Here is a 15,034-nt window from a genome sequence, read left to right as displayed (position 1 = left end):
TCCATCATCCATCATCCATCCATCCATCCATCCATCCATCATCCATCCATCCATCCATCCATCCATCCATCCATCCATCATCCATCCATCCATCATCCATCCATCCATCATCCATCATCCATCCATCCATCCATCCATCCATCCATCCATCCATCCATCATCCATCCATCCATCATCCATCATCCATCCATCATCCATCCATCCATCATCCATCCATCATTCATCCATCCATCCATCCATCCACCATCCATCCATCCATCCATCAATCATCCATCCATCATCCATCCATCCATCCATCCATCATCCATCCATCCATCCATCCATCCATCCATCCATCCATCCATCCATCCATCCATCCATCCATCCATCATCCATCCATCATCCATCCATCATCCATCCATCCATCCATCATCCATCCATCCATCCATCATCCATCCATCCATCCATCATCCATCATCCATCCATCCATCATCCATCCATCCATCCATCCATCCATCCATCCATCCATCCATCCATCCATCATCCATCCCTACTGGATTGTTTGGATCGGGGCCTGTGTCGGGCAGGCACAGCTGGGGGCGGGGCCGCTCTCTGTCGCGACTCAGCCCTGTCGCCGACACCGGGCGGAGCCGCTCGGCCCCGCCATTCCCCGCCGAGCCCCCGCGGCCCTCGCCGGTGGCCGCGGGGCGGGGATGGCGGGGTCGGGGTCGGGAAGGGGAAGGCGGGAATCGATCCCCCCGCCCGATCGGGATCGATGCCGTGCCCCGGTCGATGGTTCCTGCCCCGGGGCTCGGGGGGCACCGCTCCCTGCATCCCGCTTTTCCCGGGCAGGATCGCTCCGGGGGCGGCATGCGGGAGCCGCGTCCCCCCGCTCCCGTCCCCGTCCTCCCTCCCGCCACAAGCGGCCGCACGGGCCGCTGGAATTCCCGCATGGATCGGGAATAGCGGCACGGGAGGCTCCGTCCTTCTTCTCCTCCATCCTCCGAGGGATGCGCGGGCGGGACGGGGGGAGCCGCGCCCCGACGGCATCGCCGCCGCTCCGGGGGAAAGCCGGCTAGCGCACCGCGGCGGCGGAGCGGCGGAGAACGCCCGCGGGCCGAGCAGCACCGGCGGCTCCGCGTCTTTTTTTGGGGTTATTTCCGTATTTTCGGGGGGTACCGGCGGTGCGGGAGCGGCCGCGGGCGGCGCCGGCCGGGGGGGTGGGTGGTGGGCTGGGAGAAGGAAGGGGGGTGGCGAGCGGGCGGAGGGGGAGGCTGGCAGAAATGCAAATCGCTGCCTCTCGCTGTGCCTCGGCAGCCCAGAGCCCGCACGGCCCCGCCGCCGCTCGCAGCTCAGCCCCGGCAGGCGCGGGGGCAGCGGGCGGGGTCCCCCCGGTCCCCCCGCCCCTCGGCCGGCTGGCAGGAGGAGGATGAGGAGCGCCGGGAAGGGCTGAGGGTGGCGGAGAGGCACCTAGGAGAGGGTGAGTGGCGGGGGACAGCGCGACAGGGGCACAGGAGAGGGGGAGTAGGGCGGGGATGAAGTAGGGAGAGACGGGGGAGCGAGGGAGGGAAGAGCTGGAGGGGAGGGAGAGGAGAGGGAAGCGAAAGAAATAATTGGGGAAGGAGGGATGAAAGCAGCGGATAAAGAAAATGGAGGTTAATTAGTTGGTTATTTCAGGAGGGGGAGAGGGGGAGGAAAAGCCTGATAGAGCCGAGAAAAAGAAAGTGAGAAGGGTGGGAAGAGCCGGGAAGGGGAAAGGGAGAAGGAAAAACCCGATCGAGCCGGGAAAAAGAGAGTGAGAAGGGTGGGAAGAGCCGGGAAGGGGAGAGGGAAGGAAAACCCGATCGAGCCGGGAAAAAGAGAGTGAGAAGGGTGGGAAGAGCTCCCGTGAAGGGGAGGAAAGGAAAAACCGATCGAGCCGGGAAAAAGAGAGTGAGAAGGGTGGGAAGAGCCGGCCAGGGAGGAGGGAAAGAAAACCTGCTGGAGCAGAGAAAAAGAGAGCGAGAAGGGTGGGAAGAGCCGCCGGGAAGGGGAGGAAAGCGGGGGAGAGGGCGAGGAGGGGATGCGCGGGAGGCAGCGGGCGGCAGCCGGGGGGAGCCGGGCACAGACAATGGGGCGCGGCCCCGCCGCCTCCACCTCCCGCCGGCGGGCGGGGCCGGGGCGCGCTGGCGCTGAGCCCCGCGCTGTCCCCTGCCAGGGGGACATGGCCCCGCTGCTGGCGCTGCTGCTGGCGGCCCTGCTGGGCTCGGGCCGGGCGTGCCCGGAGCCGTGCGCTTGCGTGGACAAGTACGCGCACCAGTTCGCCGACTGCGCCTACAAGGAGCTGCAGGCCGTGCCCGCGGGGCTGCCCTCCAACGTGACCACCCTGAGCCTGTCGGCCAACAAGATCAGCTCGCTGCCCCGCGGCGCCTTCGCCGAGGTGACCCAGGTGAGCTCGCTGTGGCTGGCGCACAACGAGATCGCCGCCATCGAGCCCGGCGCGCTGGCCGTGCTGGCGCAGCTCAAGAACCTGGACATCAGCCACAACCAGATCGTGGAGTTCCCCTGGCGGGACCTGCGCAACCTGAGCGCGCTGCAGCTGCTCAAGATGAACAACAACCGCATGGCGCTGGTGCCGCCCGACGCCTTCCGCACGCTCAAGGACCTGCGCTCGCTGCGCATCAACAACAACCGCTTCGCCACGCTGGCCGAGGGCATCTTCGACTCGCTGGGCTCGCTGTCGCACCTGCAGATCTACAACAACCCCTTCGAGTGCTCCTGCGCGCTGCGCTGGCTGAAGCGCTGGATGGAGAGCACGCTCATCTCCATCCCCGAGAAGGACTCCATCGCCTGCGCGCTGCCCGAGCGCCTGCGCGGCGTGCCGCTGGCCAAGCTGCCCGAGCTGCCCTGCGCCGCGCCCGCCGTGAGCCTCAGCTACTCGCCCGAGCTGGACGCGGCCGAGCTGCCCGACGGCCTCACGCTGAGCCTGCACTGCGCCGCCAGCGGCTCGCCGCCGCCCGAGCTGCGCTGGAAGATCCGCACGGCCGGCCAGAGCCTGGAGCTCGGCGGGAGCGGCCCGGAGAGCGCGGCCAAGGAGGCGCCGCGGCCGGAGCCCGAGCGCTTCGTGGCGTTCAAGAACGGCACCTTGGTGATCCCGCGCCTGAGCAAGCGCGAGGAGGGCACCTACACCTGCGTGGCCACCAACGAGGTGGGCAGCAACCACTCCTCGGTCAGCGTGGCCGTGGCGGGCGCGCAGAAATACCCGGCGGCGCCCGGCGGCGACCCGCTGGGCGGCAAGGGGCAGGCGGGCGACAAGAAACCCGACGCCGAGGCGGCCAAGAACAGCGTGCTGACCCCGGAGGAGAGGGGCAAAGCGCTGGGCCCCACCCGGCAGAGCCGGCCCGGCTCAGGGGCGGGGCCGGAGCCTGAGGGCCGGGGCCGGGTCCCGGTGGAGCCGCCGGGCCTGGAGAAGAAGTGCGGCTCCTCGGCGGGCGGCTCCAAGTACATCTCCAACCACGCCTTCAACCAGAGCGGCGACTTCAAGCGGCACAGCTTCGATCTGGGCGTCATCGCCCTGGACGTGGCCGAGCGCGACGCCCGCGTGCAGCTGACGCCCACCCAGCCCGGCGGGGGCCACCTGGGCGTGCTCTACCTGTGCCAGCAGGGCCGCCAGGGCCACGCCCTGCTGCAGTGGTCGCAGATCGAGGCCGGCGTGAACTCCTACTGGTTCCAGGGCCTGAGCCCCGGCACCAACTACTCGGTGTGCCTGAGCTCGCCGGGCGAGGAGTGCCGGGTGCAGGTGGTGTTCACCACCAAGAAGGAGATCCCGTCGCTCATCATCATCGTGGTGGTCAGCATCTTCCTGCTGCTGCTGGCCACGCTGCCGCTGCTGGGCGCCACGTGGTGCCACCTGCTCGCCAAGCTGCAGGCCAAGCCCTACAAGCTGATCATGAAGGCGCAGAACCCCGACCAGATGGAGAAGCGCATGGCCGCCGACTTCGACCCCCGCGCCTCCTACCTGGAGTCCGAGAAGAACTTCGGTCCCGGCGAGGCCGAGGCCGAGGAGGAGGAGGAGGAGGAGGAGGAGGCGGGGGATGAAGAAGGAGCGCGGTGGCGGCGCGGGAGGGAGGGGGAAGGCGCGGCGGAGCTGGAGCGGGAGGAGAGCGTGGCCGCCAGCTCCATGGCGGAGTCGCAGTCCAAGGGCGGCGCCGAGGAGTTCGAGGTTCGCTCCGAGTACAGCGACAAGCTGCCGCTGGGCGCCGAGGCCGTCACCATCTCCCCGGAGATCAACGGCAACTACCGGCAGCGGCCCCGCTGAGCCCCCCGAACCCCCCGGCCCCCGCTCCCCACCCCCCGCTCCGCCCGGGGAAAAACCTCCGGCAACGAGCGGAGCCATCCCCGCCTCTCCTCCCCCTCCTCCTCCTCCTCCTCCTCCCCCTTCTCCTTCTCGCCCGGTGCCGCCGGGATGAGCCTCCCACGATTTCGTTTCCATTTCGGGCAACAACGATTCCCTCTCCCCCGCCTCCCTCCGCCGCCCGCCAGCCCCGCGCTCTCTTTCCCCTCCGAGGAAAAAAAAACGAAAAAACCCCGAGAAAACGGCTAAACGCAAAAAACCCCATAGCCCCAAATTCTCTTTGCTGGAATCGGTTCAGTCCCCGCCGCTCCTCGGTGCCCGGTGAGTCCCCTCTGCTCCCCGGTTCTCTCCTGTCGAGCCCGGAGCGGTCCCCGCCGCTCCCCGGTGGGTGCGCGCCGCGCTCCGGCGCATCCCGATTTTCCCCGGCGGGTGCCGACATTCCCGGTCCCCGCTGCTCCCGGGCGGTTTCCCCGCTCCACGATGGATCCCGGGGCTCCTCGGTCCCCGCCACTCGTGGGCGATGCTCCCTGCGCCCCGGTGGGTGCCGACATTCCCGGTCCCCGCCGCTCCCGGGCGGTTCTCTCCAGCCCCCGATGGATATTGGTGCTCCCCGGTCCCCGCCACTCCCGGGAGCTAATCCTCGGTCCCTGCCGGGAGCTGATCCCCGGTCCCCGCCAGTCCCGGGAGCTGATCCTCGGTCCCTGCCGGGAGCTGATCCTCGGTCCCTGCCGGGAGCTGATCCCCAGTCCCCGCCACTCCCGGGAGCTGATCCTCGGTCCCCGCCACTCCCGGGAGCTGATCCTCGGTCCCCGCCACTCCCGGGAGCTGATCCCCGGTCCCCGCCAGTCCCGGGAGCTGATCCCCGGTCCCTGCCGGGAGCTGATCCTCGGTCCCTGCCGGGAGCTGATCCCCAGTCCCCGCCACTCCCGGAGCTGATCCCCGGTCCCTGCCGGGAGCTGATCCCTGGTCCCTGCCACTCCTGGGAGCTGATCCCCGGTCCCCGCCACTCCCGTTCCCGCTGGGTCTCGGCTCTTCCCGGTCCCCGCCACTCCCGGGAGCTGATCCCTGGTCCCCGCCGCTCCTGCTCCCGGTGGGTCCCGGTTCTCCTGGTCCCCGCCGCTCCCGCTCCCGCTCCCGGTGGGTCCCGGTTCTCCCCGGTCCCCGCCACTCCCGTTCCCGGTGGATCCCTCTCTCCCCGTTCAGCACCGGATGAGCCGGGACAGCTCCGAACCCCCCAAGGGCTCCCCAATCCCCGATCCGCGATCCCCAATCCCCGGTCCCCGATTCCCGGTCCCCAATCCCCGATTCCCGGTCCCCGTCCCCTCCCCTCGGTGTGTTTTGGGTAGAGTAGCCTTGTAGCCAAGTGTGTGTGCCGCAGACGCGCCCGGAGCCGGCGGCCGAGGTCGCCACGGTGGCCACGGTGGCCGCCAGCCCGCTCGCCGCTCGCCCCGGTGCCGCGGAGAGCCGCGGGCGCTTTCTCTGCGCGCTTCTGTCCGTGACGAGTCAATAAAAGGGATTGAAAGTGGAGCCGCCTCCGTGCTTGGGGGGAAAAACCGGGATTTTGTCCCCAGGGCGGGGAGGGGACAGCCAGCAGGTGGCACCGCCACAGCCGCCTCCTTTTATGTGCGTTCGCGGTTTTGTAATACCCGAAAAAACATCCATTCATTTTTTCCGGCCATAAAGCAGGCGCGGAAATCGCGAACGGAATCGCCCAAATCCATTAAATCTTCCCTATAAATTCACCCCGGAGGGAAGGAAAAAAAAAAAGGAATTCCATTTTCCCCCGGTGAGCATCGGAATCCGCTGGAGCAAGGAAACATCCCACGGATGTGTGTTTTCCACCGTTTTATGGATCATTTTCTATCATTTCCCAGATCGTTGTCTCTCATTTTAATTATCATTTCTGTCATTTTTATATAATTCACGTCGTTTTAGATATGCTTGCTATCATTTTAGAGATGTTTTCATTATTTTAGATACGATTCCTCTCATTTTAGAGATGTTTTATCTATCATTTTATCTGTAGCTTATTTAAGTTTATGATGGAATTTCTACAATCCCCGCGTCTCTTTTTTTTTTTTTTTTGTAAAAAACCACCCCAAACCTTGCTCTTTTTTTTTGCCTTTTTCTCCCCAATTCTTCTCCCTGTCGGTGGCACCTCAGTTCCCAAGCACTCCCAGCACTCATCCCAAAATTCCCGCTGGATTTCTGCTCCCAATCCCATCTCACCAATGAAATCCCCCCTGGCAATCCAACATTCCTTTCTCCAGGGGAAAAAAAAATGCCCAAATCCTCCCAAAATCCCCCCAATCCCGGGAATCTGAGGCTGCTCCAGGTGTTCGGATCTGCCTGGCAGAGCCTGGATATTCCCATAATTGTGGATATTCCCATAATCGTGTATATTCCCATAATTAATTGTGAATATTCCCGTAATTAATTGTGAATATTCCCATAATTGTTGACATTCCCATAATTGTGAATATCCCCATAATTGTTGATAAACCCACAATTGTTGGTATTCCCATAATTAATCGTGAATATTCCCATAATTATTGACATTCCCATAATTAATCGTGAATGTTCCCATAATTGTGGATATTATCATAATTAATTGTGAATATTCCTATAATTGTTGACATTCCCATAATTGATTGTGGATATTCCCATAATTGTTGACATTCCCATAATTGTTGACATTCCCATAATTGTGAATATCCCCATAATTGTTGATATGCCCACAATTGTTGGTATTCCCATAATTAATCGTGAATATTCCCATAATTATTGACATTCCCATAATTAATCGTGAATATTCCCATAATTGTGGATATTATCATAATTAATCATGAATATTCCTATAATTGCTGACATTCCCATAATTGTTGACATTCCCATAATTGATTGTGGATATTCCCATAATTGTTGACATTCCCATAATTAATTGTGGATATTCCCATAATTGTTGACATTCCCATCATTGTGGATATCTCCATAATTTTTGACACTCCCATAATTGTTGATATTCCCATAATTAATCGTGAATATCTCCGTGATTGTTGACATTCCCATGATTGTGAATATCCCCATAATTGTTGACATTTCCATAATTGTGGATATTCCCGTAATTGAGCGTCGCGCTCGGCAGTCACGGCGGGAAGGGAAAAGAACAATCATCCCAGCTGCCTTTAATTAGGGAACGTGGATTCCCGGGAATCTGGGATGAGGCCGGGATTTGCTGCTCTCCAGGAGGGCACCAATGAAGGGGGGGTGGGGGTGGGGATCTGCATTTCTCCTGGAAAAAATTCCTGCTGGGAATGGTTAAAGCATCCATGGAGTGCTCACAATTCCCAAAAATCCTCCGGTTTTATCCCCACGGCTGGAATGAGCGGGGAGCTCACAAGGGAATTCCAGACCCGCAGCGGGAATGGCCCCAGTTTGACCAGTCTGGAATGTCCCAGTATGACCAGTCAGGATTTCCCAGTTTGAGCAGTTGGGAATGTCCCAGTTTGACCATTTGGGAATGTCCCAGTTTAACCAGTTGGGAATGTCCCAGTTTAACCAGTTGGGAATGTCCCAGTATGACCAGTCAGGATTTCCCAGTTTGAGCAGTTGGGAATGTCCCAGTTTGACCAGTCAGGATTTCCCAGTTTGACCAGTTTGACAAATCAGGAATGGCCTAGTTTGACCAGTTTGGAATGTCCCAGTTTAACCAGTCAGGATTTCCCAGTTTGAGCAGTTGGGAATTCCCAGTTTGAGCAGTTGGGAATGTCCCAGTTTGACCATTTGGGAATGTCCAGTTTAACCAGTTGGGAATTCCCAGTTTGACCAGTTGGGAATGTCCCAGTTTGACCATTTGGGAATGTCCAGTTTAACCAGTTGGGAATTCCCAGTTTGACCAGTTGGGAATGTCCCAGTTTAACCAGTCAGGATTTCCCAGTTTGAGCAGTTGGGAATGTCCCAGTTTAACCAGTTTGGAATGTCCCAGTTTGAGCAGTTGGGATTTCCCAGTTTGACCAGTTTGGGGTGGACAGGGCCCGTTCCCATTCCCATTCCCGTGTGGGATCTGCGGGATGAAATCCCCACAATCCCGAATTTCCGACCTTTTCTTGGGAATTCTCCGCAGGGACATGCGGAGGTGGCGTCAGGGACATACCCGGTGCCACCCCATGTCACATCCCCCAGTGCCATCCCCGGTGCCATCCCATGTCACATCCCCCGGTGCCATCCCTGGTGCCATTCCTGCATTCGGGAATTTCCTCCTCCCTCCTGATCCAGCCTCGGCCCCACAACTCCTCTGTGGGGTCACCTCGCCACCCCATGTCCCCAAAGCCTGTTCCCAAATGCTCACCCCAAAACCTGTCCCCAAACCTTGTCCCCAAAACCTGACCCCAAACCCTGACCCCAAACCCTGTCCTCACCCCATGTCCCCAAACTCTGTCCCAGACACTGACCCCAAACCCTGTCCCCACCCACTGTCCCCAAAACCGGTCCCCAAAACCTGACCCCAAATGCTGTTTCCAAAGCCTGACCCCAAACCCTGTCCCCAAACCCTGACCCCAAACCCTGTCCTCAATCCCTGTCCCCAAAGCCTGTCCCCAAATGCTGACCCCAATCCCTGTCCCCAAAGCCTAACCCCAAAGCCTGACCCCAAAACCTGACCCCAAAGCCTGACCCCAAATGCTGTTTCCAAAGCCTGACCCCAAACCCTGTCCCCAAACCCTGACCCCAAACCCTGTCCTCAATCCCTGTCCCCAAAGCCTGTCCCCAAATGCTGACCCCAATCCCTGTCCCCAAAGCCTAACCCCAAAATCTGTCCCCAAGACCTGACCCCAAATGCAGACCCCAAACCCTAACCCAATCCCTGTCCTCAAAGCCTGACCCCAAAATCTGTCCCCAAACCTTAACCCCAATCCCTGTCCCCAAAGCCTGTCCCCAAAGCCCGTCCCCAAACGGGGTTTTGGGGGATTTTGGGGGTCAAGGGTTTGGAGGGAAGGAGATTTTAGGGGATTTTAGGGGGCAAGGGGTGGGGGATGGGATTTTGAGGGGTTTTGGGATACAGGGAATTGGGGTGATGGATTTTTAGGGGATTTTGGGGGGGCAGGGGTGTGGTGGATGGGGTTTTGGGGGATTTTGGGATACAGAGAATTGGGGGGATGCTGTTCTAGGGGATTTTGGGGGGGCAGGGGTGTGGGAGGATGGGTTTTTAGGGAATTTTGGGCGACAGGGAATTGGGGTGGTGGGTTTTCGGGGGATTTGGGGGCTCAGGGGTGTGCAGTGATGGGTTTTGGAGATTTTGGGGTACGGGGATTTGGAGTAATGGCTTTTAAGGGATTTTGGGGCTCGGGGGTGTGCAGTGATGGGTTTTAGGGGATTTTGGGGGACAGGGGTGTGGGTTCTAGGGGATTTTGGGGCTCAGGGGTGTGCAGTGATGGGTTTTTAGGGGATTTTGGGGCTCAGGGGTGTGCAGTGATGGGTTTTTAGGGGATTTTGGGGCTCAGGGCTGTGCAGTGATGGGTTTTTAGGGGATTTTGGGGCTCAGGGGTGTGCAGTGATGGGTTTTAGGGGATTTTGGGGCTCAGGAGGTTGTCGGGTTTTTAGGGGATTTTTGGGGTACAGGGATTTGGGGTAACGGGTTTTAGGGGATTTTGGGGTACAGGGGTGTGGTGGTAATGGGTTTTAGGGGATTTTGGGGCTCAGGAGTGTGGGTTGTCAGGGTTTTAGGGGATTTTGGGGTACAGGGATTTGGGGGTAACGGGTTTTAGGGGATTTTGGGGTACAGGGATTTGGGGTAACGGGTTTTAGGGGATTTTGGGGTACAGGGATTTGGGGTAATGGGTTTTAGGGGATTTTGGGGTACAGGGATTTGGGGTAACGGGTTTTAGGAGATTTTGGGGTACAGGGATTTGGGGTAATGGGGTTTAGGGGATTTTGGGGCTCAGGGGTGTGCGGTGATGGGTTTTAGGGGATTTTGGGGGACAGGGGTGTGGGTTTTAGGGGATTTTGGCGGAGCCGAGGACGGGCCGCGCGGGTCGGTGCCATGGAAAACAATCCGGGCCCGGGGGACGGGGAGGGGATGGGCCGGGAGGAGGAGGAGGAGGAGGAGGAGGAGGAGGAGGAGGAGAAGCCGAGGAGCGCCCGGGAGCGGCGGGGCCGAGTCCAGCGGAGCGGGGACACCGGGGCTCCACCGGCGGTGACGGGGCGGGGGCGGCGGGCGCGGGGAGCGGGGTTGGAGCGGGCGAAAAACGGGAAAAAAAGCGGGGAAAAAATCCGGGAAAGGAGGGGAGGAAGGAGGCAGGGCGGTTATTCACGGCCCTGGAATGTGCCGGGAGGCGGCGGGGGAGCCCCGGGGGGCTCTGGAAAAGGGGTGGGATGCGACCCGGAGCTCCAGGAGGGAAAAAATTCTGGGATTTCCCCTCCGCAACCTCCGGGAGATGGGATTTGTCCCTCCCTGCGCACCCCAAAATGTCACCTGGAGCTCGCCCAGAGCCAGTGGGGCGCCTTTGCCACCCCTGAGATCCCGATCTCGGGTTTATTCCCGAGAAATTCCCGCTGGGAATGGCAGCGCTGGGAGCTGGGAATGGAGGGCAGGGAAAGACAAAGGGGTCTGGCTGCCAGCTGCGGGGAATTCGGAGCGGGAAGGAACCTCTGGAGCGCCTTGCAAAAGCCCCCGCGAGGGGAATGAGGAGTTAAGTTGGGAAAAATTCCCTTTCCAAGAATTCCAGCAGCCGCGGGGACCCCACAGCCCCTGGCTGAGAGAAGGCGCCGGGTTTTTTTCCATGACACGGCCTGTGAGCCCGCTGGAAATCCCAAAAATTCCCTGATTTCTGGGAAGGCCAATTCCCTGATTTATGGGAAGGCCGGTTGGGAAAGAGCTGCGGAGGCTCCGTTCCTCCTCAGCGGGAGGAACCCGGAACCCCCCCGGCTCCCGCTGCCCGTCCCAAACACGGCTTCATCCCAAACCCGGAAAAGCTTTTCCAGAGGGGGAAGAACAAGCTCGAGGCGGGTTTAGGGAATCTCCCAGGCCGCTTTTGGCAGCCGGAGTTCTTTCCCGTCCCGGCTGTTTGGCCGGGCTCATTCCCGTCTCTGTGCCCGGCAGGAGGCGAGGATGCGGCCGCTGCTCGGCCTCGTGGCACTGGTGACGCTCGTGTGGCTGGGCCTGGCCTGTCCCGCTCCGTGCTCCTGCTCCACCAAGAAGAACGGGCGGCTGCTGGCCGAGTGCGCCTACCGCGAGCTGCGGGACGTCCCGCGGGGCCTGTCCCCCAACGTCACCATCCTCACGCTCTCCGCCAACCGCCTGGGCCGCCTGGGCCGCGCCTCGCTGGCCGAGGCGCCCGAGCTGCAGTCGCTGTGGTTGGGCTACAACCACATCTCGGCCGTGGAGCCCGGCGCCTTCGCGGCCCTGCCGCACCTCAAGAACCTGGACCTGAGCCACAACCGGCTGGCGGATTTCCCCTGGCAGGACCTGCGCAACCTCAGCGCGCTGCAGATCCTCAAGCTCAGCAACAACCGGCTGGCCGCCGTGCCCCGCGGCGCGCTGGCCGGCCTGCGGGAGCTGCGCTCGCTGTGGCTCAACGACAACGAGCTGGCCACGCTGGCCCGCGGCACCTTCGAGGGGCTGCCGGCGCTGGCGCAGCTGCAGCTCTTCCACAACCCCTTCAACTGCTCCTGCAAGCTCTTCTGGCTCAAGGAGTGGGCGCACGGCACCTCGGTGGTCCTCTCCAGGGCCGGCTCCACGCTGTGCGCCGCGCCGGCGCGGCTGCGGGGCCGGCCGGTCACCGACATCCCCGGCGCGCTCTGCGTGCCGCCCTCGGCCCAGCTGACCTACCTGTCCGGCCCGGCCGCCGCCGGCCCCGGGGACGGGCCGACGCTGACCCTGCACTGCAGCGTGGCCGGCAGCCCCCCGCCGGAGATCCGCTGGCAGATCCGCACGGCCGGCCGCCGCGTGGACATCCACGGGCCCACGGTGGCGCGCGACGGCGGCGCCAAAGCGGGCCGGCGGCGCTTCCTGGCCTTCAAGAACGGCACCATGGCCATCCCCGACTTCGGCAAGGAGGACGAGGGCACCTACACCTGCCTGGCCGTCAACGACGTGGGCACGCGCGACGTCTCCGTCAACGTGGCGCTGGCCGGCTCGGCCGACCCGGCCGAGGAGCTGCCCCGCGATGACCCGCAGGCCGGGCACCCCGGCGGGCACAGCTGCGCCAAGGGGGACGAGCTGGATCCCTCTGGCATGGGCGAGAAGTTGGTCATCGTCTACCACGTGTCCGGCGAGGCCCGGAGCGGCGCGGGAGCCCGGGAATTCCGCCTGGGAATTCTGCCGCTGGCTCTGGGGCTGCTGCTCTGGTGAATCTCGGCGTTCCCGTTTTTCCGTAGTTTTTTCCTCTCGTAGTGCCTTTGCTGAGCTTCTGGCATCCGGGAGCGCTCCGGAGCCCAACGGGGCCACCGCGGGCCCGGGGCGGGTGGTCCAGCCCTCGCCGTTCCTGTTCCTGGAGGAGCTCAGGGAACGTGGGGCGGATCCAGGCGGGATCTGCCGCCAATTCCCGGCTGTCCCAACGTGCTGCTTCCCGCTTTTCTCCCTGCCCGGATCCGAGGGCGGCCACGGGAGGTGACAACGGTGACAATCCCTCCCCAGAGCCGCCACGGCTGCCAGCGGGGAGGGATCCAAGGATAAAATCCCTGGGAACGGCATCCTTGGGGACACGGATGCCACAGAGCATCGGGATGGAGCCACAGCCTTGGATCGGGAATCCCAAAAATCTGTCTGGGCTGGACCCACCGGGTTGAGCCAAAGATTCCCAAACCGCTCCCAGTGGGAATGGGGGAAAGATTGGGAACAGCAGAGAAGCTGAGCTGCCTTGAAGCCATAAACATTCCCCGAGTGCTCTGGAATTCCCGGCAGGACAAATATTCCTTATCCAGGTGTCCCAGGAAACCAGGGACAGCAATAAATGCCTTTAATTAACGCCTTTAATTAAGAAATACCCATCATAAACACCTGTAATAAAGAAACTATTTTAATGAATACCTTGAATTAATAAACACCTTGAATTAATAATTACTTTTTATAAACACTTTGAATAAACTCCTTTTTTTTTTTTTCTAAACCAGCTGGGCTTCGCTTGATTTGTGCATCCCAAAATCCCAAAATCCCCCCGAACCAGCGGCTCCTGGGTTCCCCCAGATTGTCCCCAACCCTCCTGGATCAGGGGACACTTCTGTCATTCCCACTTTTCCCAAATCCTTCCCAGTGCTGGGGAATCCCCCACAAATCCCCCAAATCCTTCCCAGTCCCATGGCACCCCCTCAGATCCCCCAAATCCCAAGATCCTTCCCAGCTCTGGAGAATCCCCTCAAATCCCCCAAATCTTTCTCAGTTCTGGAGAATCCTCCTGGCTCCCCCAAATCCTCCGGTGTCGGAGCATTCCCAAATCCTTCCCAGTGCTGGAACATCCCTTCAATTTTCCCAAATCCCCAGGTGCCAGAGAATCCCCTCAGATCCCCCAAATCCTTCCCAGCTCTGAAGAATCCCAAAATCCTTCCCTGCCCCATGGCATCCCCTCGAATCCCCTAAATCCTTCCCGGTGCTGGAGAATCCCCAAACCCTTCCCAACTGTGGAGCATCCCAAGATCCCCCAAATTTCCCTGTTGCCTCACCCCAAATCTGGAAGGAACCCCCAAAATCCTGGGATACCCCAAAATTCCCCCCTGCAGCAGCCCAGGAATGGAAGTGACCCCAAAATCAGAGCCTGGAGCTCCCCAGCATCGAAATTCCTTCTCCAGGGGGATTTTAGGGGAAGGGAAGTGGCAGCCGAGGTCTCTGTGGGGAGCTCCTGGATTCCCATAAATTTTTCCCGCTGTGGGATAAAAACTATGGCCCCAATGACAGCTTTGGGTTCATTTCACAGGATCTGACTTTTAACCTCCGTTTTATCCCTGGGAATAGCAGGATCCAGGATTATTCCCGAAATTCCAGCTGGGATGGGAGGGGTGAGGATGCGGATTTGGGGTTTCCAGGCGAGCCCGGAAGCACCAGGAAGGGGAAGAAAATCCCAAATCCCGCCCAGGGTGCTGCTGCTATCCCGAAAACCACACAAATTCCAGGGATCTCCAGGGAGCCTTGGGTGGGGCTGTGGAAACAGATCCCAAAATTCAGCCCCGCCCGTAGCACGGAGCTGCCACAGATTTGAGAGATTCTTGGGATTTTTCAAGGGATTTTGGAGATTTTTCAAGGGATTTTTGGGATTTTTAAGGGTTTTTTTTCAAGGGGTTTTAGGCTGCCTTTGGAGCTGCAGGGGTCGGGATGGGCTGGGAGGGAATTCTGGGAAAAGGGAGGGGAAGCTCCAAGGAAACCCCAACCCTTGGTGACCCTGAACCATCCTGAGGGTGCTGGGAACATTCCAGAGGGGGGGAATGGGGTCCTTGGGATCCTGCAGAGAGCAGCTCTGGCCAACCCCAAAGAAAGTCCCAGAATGATCCGGCACCTCCCTGTGGGGTGGGCTGAGAATTCCCGAGGGAATTTTGGGGTGCTTGGAATCCACCAGGAGCCTGCTCATTCCAGCTCAAAAAGGCTGGAATTCTGGGATTTAAGAGCAGGAAGAGGTGATCCAGCACCTCCTCGTTCCCATCCCACTGGTGTTTTATCCCCAAAATTCCCCGTTCCCATTCCCGCCCTTCCCAAAGCTGTGGGATCACGAAGGGAGCGGTTTTCCCATAAAACGGCCC

General features: G+C 60.4%; 3 protein-coding genes across 4 annotated transcripts in view; all 3 read left to right on the top strand.

Moving 5' to 3' along the window:
* LOXL1 (lysyl oxidase like 1) overlaps positions 1-945 on the top strand; it is a 23,498-nt gene extending 22,553 nt beyond the window's left edge. The window contains exon 7 of the mRNA XM_053988689.1: positions 567-945. Within this exon, the coding sequence (XP_053844664.1) occupies positions 567-945 (379 nt within the window). The remainder of the gene's footprint in view (positions 1-566) is intronic.
* A 318-nt stretch (positions 946-1,263) lies between these two features.
* LOC128813346 (immunoglobulin superfamily containing leucine-rich repeat protein 2-like) lies at positions 1,264-4,316 on the top strand. 2 transcript variants are annotated; one of them, XM_053988398.1, is made up of 2 exons: positions 1,264-1,459; positions 2,177-4,316. In XM_053988398.1, the coding sequence occupies exon 2, from the start codon at positions 2,183-2,185 to the stop codon at positions 4,274-4,276; it is 2,094 nt and encodes a 697-aa protein (XP_053844373.1). In that variant the 5' UTR covers positions 1,264-1,459; positions 2,177-2,182; the 3' UTR covers positions 4,277-4,316. The 2 variants fall into 2 exon arrangements, with proteins under 2 accessions (XP_053844373.1, XP_053844372.1); XM_053988397.1 differs by lacking the exon at positions 1,264-1,459 and having other exon boundaries at positions 1,990-4,316.
* A 6,145-nt stretch (positions 4,317-10,461) lies between these two features.
* On the top strand, positions 10,462-13,416 carry LOC128813631 (immunoglobulin superfamily containing leucine-rich repeat protein-like). The gene is made up of 2 exons (XM_053988922.1): positions 10,462-10,502; positions 11,409-13,416. The coding sequence occupies exon 2, from the start codon at positions 11,418-11,420 to the stop codon at positions 12,657-12,659; it is 1,242 nt and encodes a 413-aa protein (XP_053844897.1). The 5' UTR covers positions 10,462-10,502; positions 11,409-11,417; the 3' UTR covers positions 12,660-13,416.
* Positions 13,417-15,034: the final 1,618 nt, after the last annotated feature.

This window comes from Vidua macroura, chromosome 12 (genome assembly GCF_024509145.1).
Source record: "Vidua macroura isolate BioBank_ID:100142 chromosome 12, ASM2450914v1, whole genome shotgun sequence".
Taxonomy (NCBI): Eukaryota; Metazoa; Chordata; class Aves; order Passeriformes; family Viduidae; genus Vidua; species Vidua macroura.
Note: the sequence above shows the minus strand (reverse complement) of the source record. Positions and strands in the feature narration are given on the sequence as shown.